The 27,239-nt window shown below is 40.0% G+C and overlaps 1 protein-coding gene across 1 annotated transcript in view; it reads left to right on the top strand.

Moving 5' to 3' along the window:
• The window catches only part of ARHGEF28 (Rho guanine nucleotide exchange factor 28), a 305,098-nt gene that overhangs the window by 54,867 nt on the left and 222,992 nt on the right, over positions 1-27,239 (top strand). The window contains exon 2 of the mRNA XM_078449013.2: positions 4,175-4,218. Coding sequence (XP_078305139.2) covers positions 4,186-4,218 — 33 coding nt within the window. The 5' untranslated portion in view covers positions 4,175-4,185. The remainder of the gene's footprint in view (positions 1-4,174; positions 4,219-27,239) is intronic.

Raw genomic sequence — 27,239 nt, 5'->3', positions numbered from 1 at the left:
CACCTAGAACCTCAGCAAGGGGGGTGGGTGGAGCTCGGGAAACCCCACAGCTTATTCCTTAGTCTAGTAAGCCTGCATTGAGACCCCTGTGGGAAAAGTACCCGCAGCCTGGCAAGTGGGGACAAAGGCTTACCTAGAAGGAACAGATTCGCAAGATGTCATGTACCCTTACTAAGTTAAAAAAAAAAAAAAAGTGTGTATCCTTATTTTTTTAATTTATAAATTGTACTACGCAACAGTATATTTTTTCAAACTTACTCCACATTTAAAAACCTGTGAAGATTAAATGCAATTAATAACCCTTTTTGTTCTCACTAAAAACATTGATGTACAATACATGTCAGCGGAAGTAATAAAACAAATGGGTCATTATTTTGAAAACGTTGGTTTAAAATACTCTATAACCCTTCTTTTTAATTTTTTAAGTTTTTTGTTATTTTAATTTGAGAGAGAGAGAGAGAGAGACAGAGACAAAGCACAAATGAGGAAGGGGCAGAGAGAGAGGGAGACACAGAATCTGAAGCAGGCTCCAGGCTCTGAGCTGTCAGCACAGAGCCCCATATGGGGCTCCAACCCGCGAACTGGGTGATCAAGACCTGAGCTGAAGTCAGCCACTTAATCAACTGAGCCACCCAGGTGCCCCTACTCTGTAACCCTTCTGTTTGAATGTCTGGTTCAAAGCACTTTGACTTTGAATTTGGATTTAATGTGTGTCACAGCTGAAGAGAACCTCATTATGATATATACATTCTAATACAAGTGCAGTGCTGGCTAAGCTTAAAAATTCGGGGCTTTATGTATTAATCCCATCCACTAATTATACAAGTTTATTAATTTTTTTAAACATTTTTATTTATTTTTGAGACAGGGAGAGACAGAGCATGAACAGGAGAGGGTCAGAGAGAGGGAGACACAGAATCTGAAACAGGCTCCAGGCTCTGAGCTGTCAGCACAGAGCCCGACACGGGGGCTCGAACTCACGGACCACGAGATCATGACCTGAGCCGAAGTCGGCCGCTCAACCGACTGAGCCACCCAGGCGCCCCACAAGTTTATTAATTTTTAAAAGTGGCTGCATGGGGCACCTGTGTGACTCAGTCAGCTAAGCACCTGACTCTGGATACTGGTTTAGGTTGTGATCTAGCAGTTGTGAGACTGAGCCCCACATCGGGCTCTGCACTGACTCTGGAGCCTGCTTGGGATTCTCACCCTGTCCCCCTTCTCTGTGCTCCTCTCTGGCTTTCTCTCTCTCTCACATACACATGCTCTCTCCTACAAATAAAAATTAAAAAAAAAAATAAGGTGGCTGCAAACTCCCATCTTCCCTGATGTCAGTCGGTTCTCCTATAATTTAGAAGTTGTTACGTTTTAAAAATACAAAACCTGTGAAACACTCAGTTTCAAAGATTTATATAGATTAGAAGGCTTTTTCCCCCCAAGAATTTGAAGCCTGCAGATATGAGGGCTTTATTAAGTTGTAAAGTTTATTATTTTTTTATATGAAATTTATTGTCAAATTGGTTTCCATACAACACCCAGCGCTCGTCCCAAAAGATGCCCTCTTCAATACCCATCACCCACCCTCCCCTCCCTCCCACCCCCCATCAGCCCTCAGTTTGTTCTCATTTTTTAAGTCTCTTATGCTTTTAAGTTGCAAACTTTAATTACTGCAAGAAAGTGACAAAACAGTGGTAACATGTACTAATATTCTTTTTGAAAATGTTATGATGGCATATACTATCTGACAGTTGAATTTCCTTTAAGAATTTTCACTTACTGAAATATCACCCGTTCTTGATGGAAAGGCCTATATGTATTTGGAAAAATGGATGTTTTTACAGACATGTCATAAACAGCCACTTTTTGTAGAAAAATGAGACCACTTCTATTTCGGGAAGAGAAAATTGTGTAGGACATATTAAATAAAGTGGGACAGTTTTTTAAAAGACTTTGCCACAGTATAACCAATACGACTCAATATGGTGTATGGATTTTTATGGTCCTTAGCAATGTCATTACAGAAATTGTAGATTGGACTGTGTTTGAAATTCATTACGATACTTTGCCCATGGATGACACAAGGAATGAATTTCACTTACGGTGCCTTTTAAGGTTCTTATCCAAGCAGCTGCCCTACCTAGTGGTTGTAGTTGAGTGCTTTTCCCTTAGGAGATTACTCTTTATTAAAGAAGTAATTCACTCTTCAGATTAAGTCCATATTCTCTTCACAAGTGGTTTCTTGGTTTCTCTCCCTCTCTCCCTCTGTACCCCTCCTTCCCACCTTCCCTTCGTTTCTGCAAGCAGAGGAGAGGGGCAGAGAGCGGGAGTCCCAAGCAGGCTTCATACTCAACACTGAGCCTGAAGCAGGGCTTGATCTCACGACCCTGGCACCATCACCTGAGCCAAAATCAAGACTCAGATGCACAACTGACTGGCACCATCCAGGTGCCCCAGAAGTGTTTTTTTGTAGATGTATTATCAGATAAAATCTAGAAAGCTGAGTAAGGGAAAACATCTGCACTTCTACGAGTGTATGGCAAACCTCTTACACAGATGATGTATTCTAAGATTCATTAAAATACTCCATAGTCTTCAAAGTTTTGTTCATAAAGGAATGCACTTATATTATTTTCTGTGCATTTCGGTCCTTTTGAAACCACATTGACTGTAGAATGCACTCTTGCTATTAAGCAAAAATTTTAAAAGGTTGTAATTGTATCAAGTTTTGTTAAAGTTTTTTAAAAGATCACAATGGTTTATGGCATGCCTGTAAACACAGGTTAAAAACAGTTGGTGATACCTTGAAGCACATCACACATTTAGGGTAAGGGATCGTGGTATATGCTATTGGGTGTACTTTCAAAATTTACATACCTGAAAGCTGATTTTTTTGCGGGGAGGGGGGGGTGGGTGGAGATTATAAGGCATTGTTCTTAGTCATTTTAATTTCCCAGTAGGGCTGATGAATAATTCGTATTTAGGAATGAGAGACTGATTTGTCATATTCTTGTTAGTATTGTCTTCCATTTGAAGATTCCTTCCTGGAATTCTTAAGCCATTCATCTAATTTATGAGGCAAGTTTTATTAAGAACTGATGATAATAGGTAAGCCCATTTAAGTGGGTCTACATAAACGGCCACAGGGCACAGTGTGTTGGTAATGAGCTTGGTCTTCTCTCAGGATAACTTAGGGAGTATAACTTGTGACCTAGGAGGGTGCCAGTGGCAGCGTGAGTATGAAGTATTAATAAACCTGAAGTTAAAAGTTGTTACAAAAAAAAAAAAAACTTTCTGTATTTTTCTTCTTGCCAAGTGTATACTTGGGGTATTATTGCACTAAACGTCCCAATTCAGGTTGCTATGTGCCCTGTCACCCATCGCCGAGGTACTGCAGCTGGTGTGGCCTGGGAAGGCAGAGCCAGGATTGGCCTGGTGAGCAGAACTCGGGTAGTGGTTGGATCTCTGTCTTGCCGCATTCACAGTTCTCATCCAGCCCACTCCTTACTTTGTCCCGGTTTTTAGGGCTCTCTTGTTGAGCTGTGCATTTTTTGAGTGCCGAACCACCTCCTGGTCATCTTTGTGGATTGTTTGGCCCACTGTAGGTGTTCATTGAACGTCTTGAATGATGGTTGCTTTTTTTCCCTAAGTTTCAAGGTGGTTTCTGGATGTGGGTTTTACAGGGGCAGGCATGCAGTTGGTGGAGAGGTTGGTAACTGGAGTACATACCCGCCCTCCTGAGATCACATGACTGAAACCTTTGCCCTCTGGATGTTCAGCAAAGAAGTGTCTTGCTCCTGAGGTCTCCTGCCTCATTTGGACAGCGGTGAACTCTAACCTCAGAGACCTCTATTATTCAAGTAGTTAAGGCAAAACTTTGAGCACGTTTATGTTGACTTTCCTGGCTTTTGGAAATATTTCTCTCAAGAGCAGTCAATAGAATATTACCTGGGGTGGATAGGTTTCCTTTAGGTGTGGAAATTAACGTGAGAGAAGAAAAGGGGGGTGGTATTTGATACAGATGGAATCTCTTTTCTGTAGTTCATGGTTTTGTCTCTGCAATTTTCCCATCTATCGTTACTTCTCCCCTCTGGATAACTGAAGGGAGGGACACAGTTCTGGTTGGCTACGCAGTGTCTTCTGTAATAACGGTTGTCATTCGTTATTTTCCTTGCAGATGTGGAAGCCATGGAGTTGAGCTGCAGCGATGTTCCTCTATACGTAAGTCTCTAAGTGTTGGATTTCAGGTCTAAATGACCCTTTCTTACACTCAAAACCCGTGTGACTAAAGTGGAGAGAAAGGTTTTGCATGCTGTTTGAGGCTTAAAAAAAAAAACAAAAACCAAAAAACCAAAAAACGTGAACTGTCTTGCTTCAAGTATGTGTATGGACCCTTTTAAAAGTCATTGGCTCTTGGCTCTGAAGTCTGGGTTTTAATGATACTTATCTGAGTAATTTTATTTAAACTGTATAACTTCTGGACTCACAAACACCCATTTCATTCATGTGAATGGTTTTCGAATGTTGTATTTTAGGATATACCGATAATGGTCAAGAATGTCTTCTAGGTGCGTCTTTGGATAACGTTCAGTGGCATTTGTGTCAGCTAAAATCATGAAATAGGAATTCAAAGGGCAAAGTGCTGGGACATCCACAGAATAGGTGGAGGATTGGGTGACAGAGATGCCCATGAGATGCCTAGACAGGTGTTTCTTCTGCATTGAGGGAAGATTCTGCTCTTCTGCACAGTTAACTGAGTGTAACAGAGAAGTCAGTGGATGCTCCCTTCACATATAAAATGGGATAAGGGGGAGCGTGGGTGGCTCAGTCAGTTGAGCGTCTGACTTCAGCTTGGGTCATGATCTCACAGTCTGTGAGTTCGAGCCCCATGTCGGGCTCTGTGCTGACAGCTCAGAGCCTGGAGCCTGCTTCGGGTTCTGTGTTTCCCTCTCTCTCTGACCCTCCCCCGTTCATGCTGTGTCTCTCTCTGTCTCAAAAATAAATAAACGTTAAAAAAAAATGGGATAGGACTTCATCCCCCCCCACCCCCCTTATTTCCTTGAAATCTGACTGAGTTGGTATAGCGTGGGCATGGATGGGTGTGTGGGACCTGTGGTTTCAGGTAACTTCTGAATCATCGACTCATGGAATTCAGCAAGAGTACTGCATCTAGACTAAGAATATGACCTCAATTTAGGTTATCCTTAATAGAATGAAGTGTCAGGGAACTAGAACACACAATCAGAATCTTCAGTTAAAAGCTGTTGATCCATTTCATTGCCCTCTCAACCTTAGATATACTCCACTCTCTTCTATAGAGAAAAACTGAATGATACTACTACTCTGTGCTTGATGTCAAAAGAACCAAGGTCGGTAGAGCAAGTCCCTGGTTCTAGAGTCAAATAGGTCAATGGCAGACTTGAGTACGATAGAGGATGGGAAGCTGGGGCCAGCCATGGTTGCAGCTCCTGATTCTAACTCAGAATTTACAACTATTGTTGTAACACAGAACTGCCTCTTCCCTTCTAAGGAGTTGCACTTCACACATCAGATGAGTAATGTGTGGGAAATAACCTCAAGGTCCCACATTAAGAAGAGAATACTACGAGAACTGCACGCAGCTACTGAAAACAATTTTGGGAAGGATACTGAATAGTGAAAACATTACTAATTTAAGAAGTGGAAAAATAAAGAATGCTCCATGTATATACTTTGTGCTTTCAATTATGTTATCATGAAACAAGCTGTCGTTGACTTGAAGTTTACTATATACCCGGTCCTATCTGCTAACCCTTCAGATAGTGACAGTGACAAGGGCAGCTTGAGGAAGGCCTGTAACACCCTCCATCATGTCCACCCGCTTCCTCCAAATATTACAACCGTAGTAGTATCCTACCTACTAGATTATCATCAGACTAAGGAAGAGTCAGTACCCATAGCCTAAGGAAAGAAGGGATTTAAAAAGACCAGACAAAAGTAAAAATAATTTTGTCTAATAAACAGAATATACTAATGGGAATGAAAGGGAGTAAGTGAAAGGTGTTAAGAAAACGTTACTCATAATCTGAGTACCTATAGATGTTTTATTAAAATGACACTTTGTCATTTCTAAAGTGCAGTTTTTTTCCACCCTCATTTTAACATCTCTGAAGCTGAGATGCTCTTACATGCACTGTGCATTCCAGCATATGTCACGGTATAGTTATTACCTATGTGTGCGTGTCCTTGCTTACAATGCTCAAATGGTTGTCACTTAAGATTACATGTGTGCCTGGGAATGCACGCTGGTGCAGCCACTCTGGAAAACAGTATGGAGGTTCCTCAAAAAACTAAAAATAGAACTACCCTACGACCCAGCAATTGCACTACTAGGCATTTATCCAAGGGATACAGGTGTGCTGTTTCAAAGGGACACATGCACACTCATGTTTATAGCAGCACTACCTACAATAGCCAAAGTGTGGAAAGAGCCCAAATGTCCATCGATGGATGAATGGATAAAGAAGATGTGGTGTATATATACAATGGCGTAGTACTTAGCAATCAAAAAGAATGAAATCTTGCCATTTGCAACTATGTGGATGGAACTGGAGGGTACGATGCTAAGCAGAATTAGAGAAAGACAAAAATCATATGACTTCATTGGTGTGCACAGAAGTGCACCTGATAGGACTGAAGAGGTGCGGTGAGGTAAGGGAGAGAACTAAAGATAACTCTGAAGAAGTCTGGCTGCACTTTGCAAGTATGTGGATGGAACTAGAGGGTATTATGCTAAGTGATATTAGAGAAAGACAAACATCATATGACTTCACTCATATGAGGACTTTAAGATACAAAACAGAAGAACATAAGGGAACGGAAACAAAAATAATATGAAAACGGGGACAAAACAAAAGAGACTCAAAAATATGGACAACAAACGGAGGGTTACTGGAAGGGTTGTGGGAGGGGGGATGAGCTAAATGGGTAAGGGGCACTAAGGAATCTACTCCTGAAATCATTGTTGCACTATATGCTAACTAATTTGGATGTAAAAAAAAGATTACGTGTGTGCCTTGCTGGTATAATAAAAACAAATCTAAAATAAATTTCTACCAAATTAATAACATGTAAACAGAGCACACATAAGAACTATACTAAAAGTTATTTTTGTGCTTTGGGGTAGACCTCTTCTCTGCTTTTCTATCTTCAGAGGTTTGATAAATATTGTAGCTTCTAGTTTATTAAATTCTGGTTTATAAATGTTTAATTTTTAAAATTCATACATGAATTAAATGCTTTCAAAATGATTCCATTACAATTTGGCATTAAAAAGTTAAGTTGTTATGGGGGTGCCTGGGTGGCTCAGTCAGTTAAGCATGCCACTTGGCTCAGGTCATGATCTCCCAGTTCGTGGGTTCGAGCCCTACATCAGGCTCTGTGCTGACAGCTCAGAGCCTGGAGCCTCCTTCCCATTCTGTGTCTCCCTCTCTGCCCCTCCCCCACTAGTGCTCTGTCTCTCAAAAATAAACATTAAAAAATTACACAGTAACACGGAAGACTTGGAAACAGCAGCATGGTACACGATAAAATCTGTCGAAATCTAGAAGTTCTTGCAATGAGTATAAGATAAAATTCAAACATGTAATGATTAGAAATTTTTTAGTGGAATATAAAATGGAATTTATAACGGTATATTATGTATACATTTATGTATACATACAGAAATTGTATATTATGTATATTTAACATGACACTTGATATGTATAATTGTATGTTATGTATATTTAGCATGACTCTTACTTGATATGTATATAGATTGTAACCTAATTCTTTTAACCCACTTAAACATTTATGTCACTATTACAAATTGATCTCAGCCAGTTTGACTCGTTGGACATATGTAGTAAGAGGTCAGAGAGTGTATATTATAGTAAAAACAAGTCTAAATTCAATTTCTACCAAATTAATAACATGTAAACAGAGCACATGTAAGAACTGTAGTAAAACTTGTTTTTGTTTTTTGGGGTAGACCTGTTCTCTGCTTTCTGTCTTCAGAGGTTTGATAAATATTTACTTGTAGCTTCTAGTTTAATAAAGTCTCATTTATAAATGTTTAATTTTTAAAATTCATATTTATATTTCATAAATTATAAAAATAGGAAATACCAAGAAAAATTAAAACCTTATGCTTAACCCTGTCATCAGTATAAGCACTGTTGATATTTGGTATGTTTTTCCAGAGTTCTATCTATATCTGTGTTGACTTTTATTGACATTAATGCATTAATTATTAAGGCATATATTTAGATGATTTTTTATTTGATGGCAATATATTGGGTCTCTTTATTTTGATACTTCTATGTGCTAACAATCCTATTATGATTGGTTATTTTACAAAAATCATCTTTGGCAAGTGTATAATGTAAAATCCAAATAAAACTAGAAAGTTTAAAGGACTGACAACATACTGAGATACTTTCAAATTTGAAAATAATAATTGTATGCTAATGAAAAATCTCATTAAAATGGGCTCTAAAAAATAGGAATTGTAAGATTTATCTGAAGGAAGATTAGACCACATAAATGGAGTGATAATTATGGAGGAAAAAAATTGATAGAAATTATTCCCAACTTTGACTCACCCTCTACAAAAAGGCACCTTGTTCAGGTGATATATACATATTTTCCCGTTCCTTTGATTATAAGCTGTTTCGACGTGAGAATTTATTGTTCAAAAGTCTTTGCTTCTTGGTCACTAAAGAGAACTCTTACTTACAAAAATGGTAGACTTCTTTTATAACTTCTAGTAGATTTTTGATGCTCTTTAGGGTTTTCTGTACTTAGTACCTTGTCATCTGCAAATAGTGGAAGTTTTACTACTTCTTTTCCAATTTGGATGCCTTTTATTTTTTTATTTTTTGTTGTCTGAATGCCGTGGAGAGGACTTTGAGTACTGTGTTGAGTAAAAAGTGGTGACAGTGGACATCCTTGTCTTGTTTATGACTTTATTAGAAAAGCTCTCAGTTTTTTGCCATTGAATATGATGTTAGCTATGGTTTTTTCATATATGCCCTTTATTATGTTGAGGTATATTCCCCCTAAACCTATTTTGTTGAGGGTTTTTATATATATATACACATACATATATATATATTTACACATATATATACATATATATATATGTATATATATATGTGTATATATATATGTATATATACACATATGTACATATATATACACATCTTAATGTTTATTTATTTTGAGAGAGAGAGTAGATGCACACAGGGAAGGGGGCAGAGAGAGAGAGAGAGTGAGAGAATCCCAAGTAGGCTCTGTACTGTCCGTGCAGAGTCCATTGTGGGGCTGGAACTCAGAAACCATGAGATCATGACCTGAGCTGAAACGAAGTGTCAGGTGCCTAACTGACTGAGCCACCCAGGTGCTCCTGTTGAGCGGTTTTGTCATGCATGGACGTTGTACTTTCCTTCTTTCTTTCTTTTTTTTTTTTTTTTTTTAATCTTTATTTATTTTTGTCAGCGAGACACCGAGCATGAGCATGGGAGGGGCAGAGAGAGAGGGAGACACAGAATCAGAAGCAGGCTCCAGGTTCTGGGCTGTCAGCACAGAGCCTGACACAGGGCTCGAACTCACGAACCGCAAGATCATGACCTGAGCCGAAGTCAGATGCTTAACCGACTGAGCCACCCAGGTGCCTCAGATGTTGTACTTTCAAATACCATACAATTTCCCTCGTATGGAATTCAAGGAACAAAACAAATGAACAAAGAAAACAAGAGACAAACCAAAAAAAAAAAAAAAGCCTCTTAAATACAGAGAACAAACTGATGGTTACGGGGTAGGAGTTGTTGGGGAGGATGAAATAGGTGAAGAAGATTAAAAGCACACTTACCATGAAGAGCAGTGAGTAGTGGATAGAATTGTTGGATCACTATATTGTACACCTGATACTAATATAGTACTCAGTGTTAACTATACTGGCATTAAAATTTAAAAAAAGATGAAGAGATATCTCTATACCTATAGAAAATCTGTGGATATAAGAATTCTTTTTTCCCCCATGCATTTTGTTTGGATCCATGAAGAAAACTTCCATGTTTCCTTTTTAAAGTTTCATTTTTCTAGGTCTTTGACTATTGTTTTCTCTTTCTAAAACTGCTATTTCAAGGTTAGACTGTTTTGTCCTTCCTGTAGTCTGACTTCTAGAAGCATTTTTAATTTTATATTGAAGTGTTCTATATTGTCGAGTCTGTTTTTCTTTTTTGCCTGCACAATTGTTGTTCCCATTCCTTTGTGTTAGTTTCTCTGTAATATTTTTGAATCTTGGTCTATTTCTTATGCCCATATAGTTTCATCATCTTGGGTATTTTATTGTGAGCACAAAGAAAGAAATTAACATATTTTTCTCTATTTCAGGAATTCGTTTCAGAGGGTGTGATAATTTTTGATTCTGTCTGGTGTGCTATAGAACTTTATAGATTTTTTGAAAACTATTTCCGCTTGCTTATTTTTAGGAAGGGAGACAGTGTTGGGGATGCAAGGATATTCCTCAGCTTAGTCACAGACTGCCTCTAATTTTTAAAATGAACAATGGAGGTTCATTGACTTGCTTTTGCAGGAAAAGAGAAACACTGCCCCGTAATAAGATTAGAGAAGAAGCAGGGGTTGGCAGCTGGTAGCCAAGAGTTTTTATAATACCGATTTGCAGACTGTGGGGATGTGGGCCTTGCAAATCCAATTTTCAGCCTCTGAGCAGCTTCCTGCATCTGTGTTCTAAGGGGGCACTAAAGGAGCCGCTTTGGAAGGTCAGGCTGTTTGTTCACGATAGAGGAAAATAGCAGACACATGCAGTCTGGCTTGAGGTCTAGGCTTAAGGTGTAGACTGAGTTGACAACATGCTTTGGGGAGGAAGAGGAGGAGGAGGAGGAGGAGTGTTAGGCTAGCAAAGAGTTGTAGTGATGAACCTCATGACGTTTGAAAGCCTGGAAGAGTGTCAATTATAATTAATTGATGTAAGATGTTCTTTTTTTTTTCTTTTTTCTTTTTTTTTTTTTTGAGAAACAGCGTGTGCATGCACATGTGTATGGGGAAAGGGCAGAGGAACAGGGAGAGAGAATCTGAAGCAGGCTCCACGCCCAGCTTGGCGCTCGCTCTCACAAACTGTGGGATAATGACCTGAGCCTAAATCAAGAGTTGGATGTTTCCCTGACTTGAGCCTGCCAGGTGTCCCAAAGATGTTCTCTGTCGTAAACCATCTTTATTTTTTATAATTTTTTTTCTAATGTTTGTTTATTTTTGAGACAGAGCACGAGTGGGGGAGGGGCAGGGAGACAGGGAGACAGAATCTGAAGCAGGCTCCAGGCTCTTGAGCTGTCTGCACAGAACCTGATATGGGGCTTGAACCCGTCGACTGCGAGATCATGACCTGAGCTGAGGTCGGATGCTCAACCGACTGAGCCACCCAGGCGCCCCTGTCTTAAACCTTCTTAATTGACACCACTTGGGAGCTTGAAAGTCCTGTATTGGAAGCCATTAAGTTATTTTTATTTTTTTAGTTTGTTGTTTTTAGTCCTTTGTTTCCTAGTTTGTACATAAAAAGATCGGAAATGATGCAAGTAGAGCTTAAGAGGTGAGATTTTGCTTACTTGGTATTTGATTGAATTTTGAAAGAGGAAGAGATTTTGCATCCGCAAGCCAAATAGTGTTTTTGCTGTTCGGTGTTTTTGACTACTTGTTAAATTGAGTTGTCTCAAAGTTTTTGTAGATTAATAAATGTCATAAAACAGATACATGTTAAACTTGTTAATCTAGGAACTTGCTTTTTTCCACATTTTATTTTTATGTAAGTTATTATTAGCCCTAATCTTCCCCAAAACAGCTCAGTGCTGTGAATAAAACAGACGAGCTCTTCCTTGGGAACTTGTTGACTGCAAGGGCTTTTTTCGCAATGAAAATAGCTTTATTCTAGATAAACTTAGTTAAATAACACTTGCTCATTACAAAAAAAATAAGCACAAATTATTAGCAATTACTTTTTGCAAAATTTGTACATAACACTGTTCCATGAAAGGAATCCTATGGAAAATCTGTTAGGATCTTTAGCAGATCTCAGTAATCATTCCTCTCCATTTTATACCTCCTTTTCTGTCCTCCCTGGTAACTGCTGTTGTTGAAAGTTGATGCATTTTTGTCAGCAGCATTATAATCCCTTGTGAACTTGTTGGCAAAAAGAATTTGAGACCTTTACCTCCGACCTACTGAATCAGACATTCTGGTTGGGGGGGTGGGGCAGCAATCTGCATTTTAAAGCCACTTTGAGGTAGTTCTGCACACTAAAGTTTGAGAACCACACTTACTGTATATATTTACACATTGTTGCATGCTCCTACAGCCCTGTACGTCAATTTAGACACAAGCTTTAACAAAATCATTAAAAAACCTAGATCATATTTGGACTTCTGTATCTTTTCCAACTAAGCAATACTTGGTAGAAACTCCTCTAAATCATTAGACATAGTTCAAAGTCATTCTGTTTAATGAGTGGGTGTGGACCACTGTGGTGTCGTCCACCTCTGTGGATGAGTATTTACTCTGTTCTTGACAACCATTCACTAGATATGTTTGTCTATATGTCTTCCTATATTCATATTTTTGTCTCTATAGGATAGATTCTTAGAGGGTGCATATTTCAAATCTTAATGAATTGCCTTGCAAATGAGATAGAACACTTAGCATTTCATTAAATAACTTCCTGGTATATTTAATATCTTCTGTGTTTAGCTTCAATAACTAGTAATTATGAAATCAGTTCTCATTTTCATCGCGCAAAGAAAGGAAGTATATTCACTCTTGTACGCTTTAAGAAAGTTCAAAAATTTCTTGACTTATTATTATTTTTTTGCTATGGTGCTTCATTTCTACTGGTTCCCAAATTCTGGTTAATGGGAGTATCTAATCCATGGAGATGTTTATAACATCTGCAGAGGGTGTGTCTGTGAATCTTTGCGTGTGAGCTGTTGCTCTCTTCCACCCTTCAGGCATGTTAATCGTAGCAACTGACTGAGAAGTGTCTCATCATTTCTTTCTCTGGAGGCTGCGAATTGTTTAACTGTTGGGCAGTGCATTGTTGCCAGCTGGATCTAAGCTGCTTCCCTCTTCCCTTAGTACTTGGTTATTCTTCCCACTTCATGGTATCCTGCTGTGTTTGGTCTCAAGAATATTGGTTGCTACTGGGCTCATTGTGTAGATTAATTGAAAGTGTAATCTGATGTTTAGAGATGTGATTAGGTCGTTAGGTAACTGAGCGAAACTTCCCCCAGTCAAGCACTTTTATTTCTGGGGCTTGGAGTAACTTCCTTGAGTCCTTGACCGAGTGTAGTCTTCTTGGTCCCAGCCTTATGGGGGGAGGACCTGAGGACAGGTCCCAGGGCCTGTTTCCTAGCCGAGGGAGGCAGCTTCCTATGGAGGCGGTGACTTACGGCTTTGTTCCCTGCTCACCTGGCAGACGCCTCCTTCCTGATTCCTGCAGACTCCCTCTGGCTTCTGGTTCCTGTTGAAGGAAATCCTGTCCTCCAGATGCTGCCCCTTCTCTGCTTATGGCTCTGCATCCCTGATGGCTGCCTGTGACTGGTCTCTCTTGACTATTATGTCAATGATAGTAAGGGAGCGTATCTTTGAGACTTTGGCCTTGCCACCCTCCCTTGGAGATGAGCAAGTTAAGGTTCCTAGGGGGAGTGACTTACCTGACTGATGAAACTGAGTTGGTTTGACATTAAGAATTTTTACTGCTGTATTAGAAGTCGTAAAATACTTGTACTCTGAGAGAGGTAGAGCCCACAGTAAGTCTGGGGTTTTCCCATTTCACTGGGTAATTAAAATGACCTTCCTGTTGTCCTGTCACCTCCAGTGGTTTTTCCCACTGGCCAGCACCCACAGGCACCATTTTGTTACTGCCCTGCAGTCTCTCTTGAGCTTTAATCGTGAAGAATGGTGCCACTTCCCCCATTTTTTTTTTTTTTTTTTTTTTTTTTGGTCTTGCTAGAGGATCCTGCCTATAACTACGTCTAGGCAAGCCCTGGCCCTCTAAAACTAATTTACTCAAAAAAAAAAAAATCTGGGCTCAGTAATTGTTTTTCATTTGCCTCATTAAGTTTTCCAGCTCGAATTAATAGAAATTTCATTAGCTCAGGTGTCAGAGGGCATGGGTGAAGGTGTCTTTTGGCACATACCAATAAATTCTGGCTTTGAGAATGGAATCAGGAAGAGCTTTTGCCTCAAAACCACTTGCAGATCACATGTTGACTGTGTGAAAATTTATTTTTAGCAAATTAAGTCTCCTGATGTCAACACAGCAGCTTGTGCATCTCAGCCGTCACCTGTTGCCTGGTTTCTGCCATCACTGTTTTAGCTGGGCTCACTTAGGCTCTTGGTTTCTGCTAACTGGACTTTGTCCTGCCTGGTCCCCCTTTTACCTTTTTGCCTTTTGTCCTCTTGTCCCTGTGAGAGGGCAGGCAAACTCCAAAGCAACATGTTCCACCCGTGGTACAGGAGATCCATGGTAACTGCTTTATCCTGCCTGGCCAGCAGCCACCAGATGTCCATTCCTGGACGTCCCGAGCTCCTTCACTGCTGCAAGAGACGGCTCGATGGTATGGCAGGAGCAAAGGGGAAAACCACTTCTCAGACATCAGCAAAACCTATGACTTACAATGTTACATCAGTCCTCCGTTAGCTTCATCCCTGTCCCTTTCCTCTTAGCTCAGTGACAGTTTCTGGTACCCCTTCTGTCACCACTGATAAGACCTACGTCTGACAAAAGGCTCCAAGGTAAAATGAACAGCTATGGGAAACTGCTGGCAGACTCAGCCCCAGCACCCCCCCCCCCCCCGGAAGGAATTTCTTTGTGGGTAGGCTGGGGGCTATGGGTAAATTAGTACCACATGTCATAAAGTCTGATTATCTCTCTCCCATATTTCAGTGACAGCCTCCAATTTGGGTAATATGCAGCCTTGTATTTTTTAACGCAGAATGTGAAGTAATTGACGTTTTTGTTCTAGTTGATTTTAAAATATATTACCATTTTAAGAATTTTAGACATGCATATGGGTCAGATTTTTCTCTCAGAGAACCCTCAGAAGATATAAGATGTGGTTTAGTTAAAATGTTTGAGTAACACGTTCTAGAAAGGGAGCTGTTACAGAAGTGCTGTTACAGAAGTAATTCTGTATTATCAAAAACTCTTCCCTCTGACCCGTGAAGATGTGCACGTGTATGGTTTGAATAGGTTGTTTTTAACTCCTGACTTATTCCTCTTCAAAGTTTGATACGCTTTTGGCTTTAACCTTTTTTCTATCAAAACTGATCTCATGAACTTCACCAATTTTGTTCTTGCTTAGTCAGAAGTGTTTAAGTCCCCAATTAATACAGTGCACTATTCTAGGCACTTAGGATATAGCCCAGAGGGAAACAGGTTTCGAGGATCCTGCTCTCCTAGAACCCACTTGACAGTAGAGAGATGGACAATAAATAGGTAAACAAATAAAAACATAGGACATTGAGTTAGTGGTGTGTTAAGGCAACACAACGTGATATGATAGAGAATGCTGTGTGTTGTGAGATAGGGTGAGAGCCAGGATCCCCCATAGTGTTCCAGAAAGATCAGGAAGCCCAAAGGGCCCTGAAGTAGGAGTTGACTTCACATATTTAGGGGACAGCAAAAGACCCATGAGAGAAGAGGAATGCCAGGTCATGGAAAGCTTTGGAAGCCAATGTAATGAAATGATAAGTTGGTGGGCGTCAAGGTGGGGCAGTTGCCCAACGTGATTCTTAGTGTTCATGAACTCTGCTGGTTCTTCTCAAGTTCTTTATTCATCTATTGTGTTTTCTTCTCTTCTTTTTATGTGAGTGTTCCCAGGGCCCACCCCTTTCTTCTCTCTTTCTAGGCAAGCTTACCTTTCCTTGTTGTTTGAACCACAGGACCTCTTTGAAGGCTGCCACATGAGGATCCTTCTCCTAACCTCTGCCCAGGCCACACCTTCTATTTCCAGCTGGCCCGTTTGCTGTATCCATTCATTTAATGAGCACTGGCTTCAAATCCAGACTGTTATATTTTAAACAGTTTTTCAAATTCTCCTCCAAACCAAAACCCAGTCCAATTTCCTGATTGCTGTTCCCTTACCATCATTCTTCCAGGCATGGTGACTTTACATGTGAGTTTTCCTAATTCTTGCATTCCTTCATTCTCTTTAGTTGATCAGTCATCAAGATGTGCTGATGATTACGGTGGTCTCTTTTCTCTCCTCAGCCATTATGCAAATTCATCTCTGGGTTGTTGCCTTTAACCTCTTCAGATCTGCCGTTTCCTTAGACTTTGTGATTGTTTTATTTTCCCCCTCAAATATTATCTCCTGCATTCATCTCTGGCTTTGCAGCCATATACCCTATCTGTTCTAATCTTACAAGTTCTCTATCTTGGTGGGCTTTCTTTTCTTAGAGCAGGACTTTACCCAAGCTACTCTGGTTCCATAACCAGGAATATCTCGAGGGTAGGAGTGGGATACATTATTGTATGTAAGTTATGACACTGGAAAGCTATACATTTGGTACCTTCTTGGAAGTTTTCTTTTTTCTTTTTAAGTGTGTGTGTGTGTGTGTGTTTGAGAGAGAGCACTAGTAAGTGGGGGAGGGGCAGGGAAAGAGAGAATCCCAAGCAGGCTCTGTGCTGTCGGCACAGAGCCTGATGTGGGGCTTGAACTCACTGTGAGGTCATGACCTGAGTGGAGATCGAGTTGACCCTTAACCAACTGAGCCACCCAGGCACCCCTTCTTGGAAGTTTCGTAAGACTTGTTTGCACTTTTTGGGTTATCATTTTGGAAGATGCTCCTGCCCCCTGGATATTTCAGTTACCAGGATGTATTACCTCCTGGTACCTTGGGTATAGCCTGTGCCTGAAAGGCTGGACTTTCCAAAGGTGAGGATAATTGAGAGCACAATAGCTCAACTCTGTGTCCTGTGGACACAGGTTACTACACTTCATTATATCAAAATACCTAGTGTTGTGTCCAATATACTACAGCCTTTCAATAAACATTTGCTGACTGAATTCCTCGAAAACCTTTGAGGGGGAAGTAAGCTTGTTCTCTGATCATAGCAACATTCGGGACAATGGCTGTGGTCACCGGGGAGAGGATCCAGCTGAGAAAATGCTAATTAAAGATGGTGCTTGGTCACATCTGTGATGGTATAAACCACCCCCCCCCCCCCACCATAAACAACAGCTGTACTGTTCTCAGGGCCTCCTGCGTGTCACACTTATTCCTGCTCTCAGACCTTGTACGTGTTGTTTCCTCTACTTGGCACGCTCTTGTTCCCTCTTCCATTGTATGATTAAATTCTTACTCATTATGCAAGTTTTAGCTCAAATGGGACATCAAACTTACCATTTTAGGTTTTTGAGGATGTTGTGTTATGGCTGGGTTTAATCTCTTTCATTAAGCTTGAAAACGATTAGGACAGGAGACACTTAAAATGCTATTTTTTTTTGTCAACTGATTTTCCAATACCAGTCCAGTGCCATCGTCAATAAATATTTGTTAAATGAATGTACGGTTCTAACTTAGTTCGACCCAAGCGCAGTGGCCAAGGTTCATGCAGTATATTCTTTAGTTTTATTGTTTGCTTATTTCTGTACTGTTTTATCATTTTGCCAGCAGGTATTTGGCTGTCCCTATTTTGGGATGGGGACAGTCGTGTTATTTTTTTTGGACTCCAGGTACACAAAAGTCAGAGCAAAGTTCACATTAGGAGGGGCTGTCCCAGCGGTGATAAAGTTTGGAGGTTTTGAGGGGAACGTGTCCTATGTAGTTTAACTACATTTTGGAGGCACTGTATGGAATCTGTAAAAATGATGAAACGCAAGATTAATTTTTTGTGAGGTAGATATTCCTTGCCGAGAATTAGAATTTAACAATGAGGAAGTTCTGACAAAGTAGTGGGGAATTAAAATTTGTCTAACTGGAGATTCCTAAAGAGTTTCCTAACTCATTATCTGTGAAAACTGTCAGATGAACTGAACCCCCTTCTTTAGCATTCTTTAGCAATATCTCCCGTCTCTCAGTTATTATGCTCCACGTCTTTGGAAATAAGTCCTTGCATGACTACCTTACCTGTTGAGAGCACCTTGTACTGCCGCGAAAAGTGTTTTTACACCTTAGCTATTTCGTTAGAGCCATACAGTGCTATTTAATGGAGGAGGTGAACTGAGAGATGTTAAATGACTTGCCTGGGTACATTTGTGCATGCATTAATACACTTGACAAATTAAATGTGCCAGGTTAGGTAAGATAACAGGCAGGAGCAGGTCCTGGTTTTGTGAGGCCTGAGTTGATGTGATTTGAAGTGTTCTCTTTCAGAAAAGGAATAAAAAAATTAAAAAAAAAACCAAACGCATATTAGATTAAATATTTATGAGAAACGACAGCATTTTTAAAAGCCGAGAAATTCCATATTTATTCGCAATCCAGACTCCCCTTTGCCAAATCCTGAAAAATGCCCTCACACACTCCAGGGCCACCCGACAGGCAAAGGAAGGGTGTCCTAGGGGAAATGGAATGGAAAGACAGCACACTCAATTAATGGCAGTTAGAACATCTCCCACTTAACTCCAGCCTAGAATAGAAACTAATTTTTTTTTTCTGTAACATTTCACCCACCACTCTTTACATAAACACTCAGCCACAACCTGATTTCCCAGTAGTCAATGTTGTTTTCCTCTGATGGTCATGGTGACCACCCCTGACTTTGATAGATCAAACTATCACATTTAAAGTGTATTACTACTGGGGGGCACTCAGTTGGTTAAGCATCTGACTCTTGATCTTGGCTCAGGTTATGATCTCATGGTCTTGGGATCGAACGCTGTGTTGGGCTTCATGCTGAGTGCAGAGCCTGCTTAAGATTCTGTCTCTCCCTCTGCTTCTCCCCTCACCTCATGAACACATGGTCTTTATTTCTCTCTTAAAAAAAAGAAAAAAGTGTGTGTGTGTGGGGGGGGTGATATTACTATCGGAAGTTTAGAAATAAATATAAGGCTTAGGACCCTCCTGTGGCCTTGGAAGAGGCCTTGTAAAGCAGGGGCCCTGAAGCTTAAGCTTGGGTAGCTTTATGGTAAATGTGCCCAGCACAGGGTATATAAACATGGAAGGAGCCGGCTGCCCTGCCCTCAACACTTCATTAGTTAGGGAGGCAGAATAATCCCAGAAAGTGAATAGTGAGAAATGGTTGGATAAAGATAGGCTGAAGGTGCTTCTGAAACCACCAGAGGGGCTCAGGGAACACTTCTCAGAGAACCTGGATTCAGAAGGGCAAATGGATGTTGCCAGCAGACTGGTAGAACAAAAATGGTTCAGACAGAGGGTGTGGTCTGAGAAGGCTCATGGGTTTGTCAGAACCTTGTGAATGGAAGAGAGGTCTGGGGTAGCTTTGGAGGGCAGGTGCTGGTGTAGATCATGCCTTGAGTGATAATGATGGGGGCATTGAAACCCAGGTCATTTGACTGCCCCACTATATCACATTATGTGGTGGTTACATGCATTCTCATGTTCTCATACTTAATTTTGCAGACATTTTCTTATAAGTGCAGAAGCGAAGAACATCTGCCTCTTGGGACAGATGGTGCAACTATTGAGGGCAGAAAGCAGCAGCCTGAGTTCCTTCTCTGGAGCTCTGTTTGAGAGTAACAGTGACACTTGTCTTTCTGGATCAGGTAGCATGGATGTGGGGACTTTTGGGGGACACCTGTTTTCCTAGGGACTTGTCTTTTACCTTTACTTTTTTGAAGATGAGTAACAGGAAGGGAACCTCTAGAGAGAGATTTAGGGAGAAAGCTCATTAAGCAACTTAGAAACAGTTGCCAGGGTAGACCGTGTCAAAGACTAAAAGTTGATCATCTTTAAACATTTCTGAAAACTTGAGTGCCAACTTAGAATTTGAAATGACCAGGTTTTGGAGCAACGTATAGATAATGTCTGGTCTGGGGTCATATGGGATGTAGGAAATTGGGTGGGTGGGAGAGAATTAAAAAATGTAGGTCAGTAAAATTAAATATTTCAGCATGTGATCAAAGTGTTTGTCAGTTAGAATATGGTTGTAGTTATTAAATGTGACTTTCTAGAAAAAGGCAACAACTTCTTGTATTGCCTTGAGAACAGGTAACCCTTGTATTCCCTTCTCAGTAGCCATGTACCCACCCCCACAAAAAAATGAAACTAATGAAGTACTCATTGTCAGCACGGATGTTCACATTAATGCTTTAATGATAGAGTTTTATTAAATCTGTTTTAAATGTACTTGGCCACTCATAAATTAGATTAAGAATATCTGTAGGTCAAACAAGAATCACATATTTGTCATTTAATCTCATAAAATCTTATGTGAAAGAGATAATGCATATTTTGGTAAGAAAGTGAAAACACCTGGCATGAATTAGAGTAAAAAAAATTATCCCAAGGGGTAGTGGTATAAACATGAGTTGTAGGACTTTTTTTTTTGTATGAAATCCAACATTGGCTTTCATAATACTGCAGTTTACTTTTATTATTGTGACTTTTCAGGTGATTTACACCTTCATTACTTAACAAAGAATACAGTAGTAAAGGGGTTTTGGGGAAGTTACCTGTAAACAGAATCATATTAGCAGGAGAGTACACTCTTGAACAAAACCCAGTGGTGAAAACTTTTGATAATCATGCTACATGCTGTGTTTGAGTTCAGATTTTTATGGACTATGCTTGTTTTAAGTGACAGCCCTCTATACATCTTTGTTTGCTGTTGAATTTTAAAAATATATTTATACGTAAGTGGTGGAGGATTAAATATGAAAATAAAGGGTACTGTGTCAAGACCACTGATTGAACTTAATAGTAAGCTTTCCCCCAGGCAAAACTGGTTAAAAAAAAAATAAAAGGCTAAATTGTCGTAGGTATAAGTTGGTGTATGACAAGTTGGTGGTGGAATTTCTGTGGGTAGCTGTCATTGTGCTTTCAGTGGAAGTTGGAATGACTGGGAGGGGCATTCATTAAACTGCATGTGGTCCTGATGAGAATACAGAATAGTCCCTGAAACATTTTTGACGGCAGATAATTGAAAGTATCTTCAATCTCCATCAAGGAACCCCCCGCCCCCCCCCCCCCCCCCCAGCCAATCCCCCACCCTTGACTCCTAGAAGTCTCCAGGAGTTATGTGAGTGGAGTGATAGAGCTTGTGATCTTGGGCTTTTGGGTTTTTTCATTCAGCATAATGTCCTTATGATCCATCCCAACTGCTGTGTGTATCAGCAGTTCATTCTTCTTTGTTGATGAGTAGTATTCTGTGGTATGGACGCACCAGTTTCTTCAACCTTTCTCATAATGTAGGACATGTTGGTTGCTTCCAAGTGTTGGCTACTGTAAGTCTGCTGTGTATAGTTCTTTGTGTGGGCATGATTTTCATTTCTCTAGGATGAATGTCCAGCTGTGTGATTGCCGGATTCTATGCTAAGTACATGCTTTAGCTTTCAAAGGAACTGCCAAGCTGTCTTCCATTGTGGCTGTACCGCATTACTTTTGCTTCAACAGTAGACGGGAGATCAACATTCTTTGTATCTGTGTCTGTATGTTGCATGGTTGCTGTTTTTTCTTTCGGGTTTTATTGAGAAATAATTGATTTACATCACTGGATAAGTTGAAAGTGTACTGCATGATGCTTTGATATACATACGGTGCAATGATGACTACAGTAGGCGTAGCTAATATCCACCTTCTCGTATACATAGTTACTTACAGGAAGTCAAGGTGGTGTATGGGGCTGTGGAGGCTGAACCACTTTGTTGATAAGTATCGTTTTCCTGCCTCTCCCTTTCTTTTCTGCTCCTGTCCTGATCCTGTTCCTTAAGAGTTAACTCTTAATTCAGAGGACTGTTAGGTACCTGGAGGTGTTTTTCAGACTGGTAGCTATGACTCTCCGATGCTTAGTCTCTGCAGAGCTATGCATACTAGAATTTGGATCCTGACCTGGTCACCTGAAACCTGATGCCTTCTGTTCTTCCTGGGTCTGACTCCTCCTTAGACCCCCGGTTCTCTCCTTGGAATGTGTGGTGCCCCACCTTGTCCTCCAGTGTTACAGCATCGCATGCCCTACTGTGCATGGGCCCTTGGCCAGAGTTGGACCTTCAAGTTAGCATTCTTCTCAGCCTTGTCCCCTTTTGGTCTCATCCTGTAGCTGCCTGGGATCAGAGAGAGAGGCAAATTGAGAAGTTGGAATGTCTTGGGGGGTGATTTATTCTTGGGTTAATGGCGATAGTGTATGTATGTAAAGTGTGTAAGGAAGAAGTAGTTGGTACAAGTAAAGTGGCTCTGCGTTGGCTACCCAGCGTGGGGAGGAATATTACTTCTGCCTCAGTGTAGGAAATGACTTTGCTTTCTCAGTGCAGGGAGAGGAGAAGGACTTGACAGAGTAGGCTGGCTTGGGAGTTCCAAAGGACAGGCATACAAACTATCTTATAGCATTGAATCTGAACAGAAATTGGGAAGTTCTAGATGGGTGGATGTAAATTACTAACATATGTGTTGTAGAATAGAGCCATATGTTCAGTTTAACCATGCCTGAACAGTATGCAGGAGCAAGCTCACTTATTTTGAAAAAAATTTAAAAAGAAAAACTGACATAAGTTTTGTTTTTATGTTTCCTATGAGTGACCCTCTATTAACCAAAGAAATCCATCCATTATTCTCTAAACAAAATTGAAACAAAACAAGCATTATATCAAAGGCATGAATTTTTATATTTTCTAGTATGAAAAGGTTGTATGTATTTCTGGAATATAGAAGTTGATGAGTAATCCCTACTGGCTGGTAGTAAACTGAAACACTAAAATGATAAGACTAGAAGACAACTGAGAAACTAATTACCCAATCGAGTTTCACTTTGGGAAAGTTAAATTTACTCAATAATTACAAAGACCCTAGTGCCTATGTGAGAATAGCTGCCCTAATCCCCTGGAAGTGGTAATTCTGCCTGATGGGTTGTGAGTAGCTTTGGAGTTTTTATTGCAACTTCCTTTGTTTGGGATGGTAATTGGTTAAAATGTTTTTGTTGTTGTGTTTTTTATTTCATACAACAATAATTCTGGCTCATGTTTGGCTTTTGAACATCAGTAACAATAGGTATGGGAATCATTTTTATAGATCCACTTTGTGATCCTGCCTAGTGCTGAGGTTCTAACCAACACCTGGCCCTACCACCTTATATAGGGTGTGCTTACTCTTCTCCCAGCAGGGAGTGGGTCTTGTCCAGGTCATAGAATGAGTGACCAAGTTAGAGCATTCTGATTCTGGTGATGTTACCTTTTAGAAGTTTTCATTTTATAGGGTAGCCCACTTATGGAGCACACTGTATAATTAAAGTCCGTATAATATTTCCCCCATTTTTACTTTGTGAAAACTTTTTTATTTGGCAGTATTTTTAGGCTGAAGAATTGAGTTTTTGCATATACTTCAGTGTATTTTCTGTAATGTTAACCTCTTAAATAATCGTGATACAAATATCAGAAATTAGAAATGGATTGGTACAGTAGCATTAACTACATTGCAGAACTAACTTGGCATTTCAGTTTCCCCACTATGGTCCTTTTTCTCTTCCAGTATCCAGTTTCTCAGTGTTGTGTGTGTGTGTGTGTTTATGTCTTTGACAATTACGAGGAATAGTGGTCAGATACTTTGAGAGTGTCCTTCAATTCAGCTTTTGTGATGTTTTCTTATGATTAGACTCAGGTTTTAGATTTTTGGGAAGGGTATCACAGAGGTGAAGTACCTTTCTCATTGCATGGTATCAGGAGGTACCTGATACCATTATGTCTAATTACAGGTGATGTCAATTTTGATCACTTGGTTAGGGCGGTGTCTAACAGGTTTCTCCCTAGTAAAGTTAGTATTTTTTTTTTTTTTTAATTTTTTTTTTTTAACGTTTATTTATTTTTGAGACAGAGACAAAGCATGAACGGGGGAGGGTCAGAGAGAGAGGGAGACACAGAATCTGAAACAGGCTCCAGGCTCTGAGCAGTCAGCCCAGAGCCCGACGCGGGGCTCGAACTCACGGACCGTGAGATCGTGACCTGAGCCGAAGTCGGACGCTTAACCGACTGAGCCACCCAGGCGCCCCAAGTTAGTATTTTTTCTTATTCCATACTCTATTTGTTAAAAGTGAGTCACTGTTAAAGTTAGTAGAATAATTAATGCATATCTTATAGGAGAGAATTTTAGATGATCACCAAAACCAACTACATAATTTGTAGGGTCCAAAAGAAAGTGAAAATGTGGGACCCCATGTTCAAAATTAATAAAAAATTTCAAGATGGAAGTGGCGGAGAAGAAACCAAACTGTGAGCCCTTCTGTGCATGGAACACTGCAGCTGCACAGACTGCACACCCATCAGAATGGCCCTGAGGCCATTCAGTATCCTGTTTGTCCTTAACTTGCCCACTAATTTTATCATTCCTTCATAGATCTTCCTGTAGAAATTATTACTATGGGTGTTTGAATAGCGACCTTGTTTTTTTCTTGTTGGTTCTATTCTATATTGATTGGAGTTCTTAGGTAAGGAAGTCCATAACATATGGATTCCACAATATTTGTTGTATTCTTTGGGTTATAACCAAATACTGTCATTTATCTGCTCAAGTTATTTCAGCTTTAGAGATTGAGAGCTCTTTCAGATGGACTCCTCTGTCTCTTTGAAATGCTTCCATCTGTTTTTGTTGTTGGGAACTTCTTTTTTAGTACCATGAGATGCTTCCGATTGCTCTTGTATTTTCCCTGACTCAGCCTTTTCTCCAAGGAGACTTGTTTCTTTTTTATTGGAGAATGGGATATAGAAACCAAGATCTAAGCGTTAGTTGTGCTCATTGCCACTGGAGTGTTACTGCTTCCACACTTTCTCGGTGGACAGAGCTTGGGAATGTATACAGTAATCCATTATACAAACATAACTATGTTTTTATGTTTACCTGTCTGATATATGAAAATGAACATGACCTCCTATCCATGACTGCAGTCTAGTGCTATGGAGTTTGCTGTAGTATTCACCCTTTGATTATGACTCTTCGTGTGTTTGACAGTGAGAAATTTGGCTGTGTTTAACTACACATGTTTACTCATTATTCTAACTTAGTGCTTTTGTAATTGCTAATCTGTACTCCTGTGAGACTATAAATTTTCCAGCTTGAGGACAGGATTTATGTCCAACATAGCTTGTTCTTTGTCACTGAAGTGTTTTTATTATCAATGATTGTTGAACTTTGTTAAACCTGATCTCAATAAATGTACAAAAAGTATTTTTCATCTGTAGTCTGTTAACCTGGTGAATTATATTGATATTTGAATGTTGAACCAGTTTTGAATTCTTGAGATAAACCCCACTTGGTTGTGATGTGTTATCCTTTTTATGTATGGCTGGTTTTCATTTCCTAGTATTTGTTGGGTTTTGTTTTTACGTTTGTGAGGAACACTGGTCTGTAGCTTTTTTTTCTCGTAATGAGTTTGTCAGGATTTGGGAGTAATGGAATTCCTTTCTCATCTGAAGAAAGATTCCACATATGTAGACTAGGAAATCTTTTGGTTCATATAAAATGAGGTAATAAAATAAAAAAAAAAGGAGGTAACGATAAAAAAAATACTGTGAAACTATAAATAGTCTACCTTTAAAAAAATTTTCTTTACATTTATTTATTTTTGAGAGACAGAGCACAAGTGGGGGAGGGGCAGAGAGAGAAGGAGACACAGAATCTTGAAGCAGGCTCCAGGCTCTGAGCTGTCAGCACAGAACCCGACAAAGGGCTTGAACTCACAGACCGCGAGATCATGTCCTGAGCCAAAGTCGGACGCCCAACTGACTGAGCCATCCAGGCTTCCCTAAATAGTCTACCTTTTTGACTGAAGTGCAAGTGAAGATCTCTTGATCCTTGTTCACTTTTCTCTGCTTCTTGGTGAGATGGACACTTTCTTCTCGCGGTATGTGACTTGATGCCTACAGTGCACCCAGGGCTAGTGCCAATGTATATCTTGCTGCTGAAGCTGTGCCAAAGGGCACTCTCTGAAAGTTTCAGCAAGCCTGGGCTCAATTTGCATGGAATTTTGCATGCATGTTAACTAGTGGAGGGAAATGGGCAAAAAACTATTTGGAACAGGCACAGAGTTCAGTGAACTTTTCCCTTGAAATTGTCCACGTGCTTCCATTATACACAGAACAGTAGGAAAGTCCTCATTAGGCTAGCAGAACTGAGGCGTATTCCCACCACTTGCGTTCCAGGCTCTTAACCTAGTTCACAAATTGCCCATCTCTGATTGCCTCTTGGAGGAAAAATGGAGGGAAATAAATTTTAGGGATAATATAAACTTTGTTCTGAAATCGGAGTTTACTACTTCATTGATTTCAGAGGTATGATTATTGAAATAAACATACAGTGAACATTTGTTTCAAGGGGTTCCTTTGGTCACTATTTATTGTGGTTTACCCAGATAACTCATTCCACTTCTACTTGCAAATGGGGAAGGTGCAGTAGTCCTAAGAAAATAAAATAAGTATATGAAATACAAATTTTTATGCAAATGCCATATTTGAGGAGGCAGTTATTATGAAAAAACTCTTAAGCCTTCCTACAAAGGCTTTTTACATGTCTGTATTTCCCAGGGGCCAGATTGGTGACACAGGCAAATTCTAGGGGATCACTTTCAACATACTTTCAAATGCATCCAGCCATTCTTCCAGGACCTCTCTTGGTCTTTTTTATCTTCGTTCATAATTGCTTTGTAAAATTCTTTGTTTTCATTGACCCCATCCCTCCAAGCTACTGATGTAGTGTTGCCACAAGGCTAAGTGTCAAATCATAGATGCTGTAGTTTGCTTGCTGATACCACTTAATTTTGCTTCTTGGGACAGGTGAAGGTTGATTTGTGGCAGGGAGTGGTAGGGTAAGGGCACAGGAAGAGGAAATTGAGTCACTAGTGTCTTTCCAGTCCTGTTGACTTGGTTTTTGGAATAAATAGAAGCTTCTAGTAAAACAATTTGAGATGTGATATTGACATGTTTGTGAACATCATCACCACTCAGAAGTTTGGAGAATAGGGAGCCATGATGGTATTTTTTGAAGGAGGGAGAAAGTCATCCAAGGATTTAGTCATTCTGAATACCTCTTATATTTGTAAGGTGGAA

Source organism: Panthera onca, chromosome A1, assembly GCF_046562875.1.
Source record: "Panthera onca isolate mPanOnc1 chromosome A1, mPanOnc1 haplotype 2, whole genome shotgun sequence".
In the NCBI taxonomy this organism is placed as follows: Eukaryota; Metazoa; Chordata; class Mammalia; order Carnivora; family Felidae; genus Panthera; species Panthera onca.
This window is presented reverse-complemented; position numbering and strand designations above follow the sequence as displayed.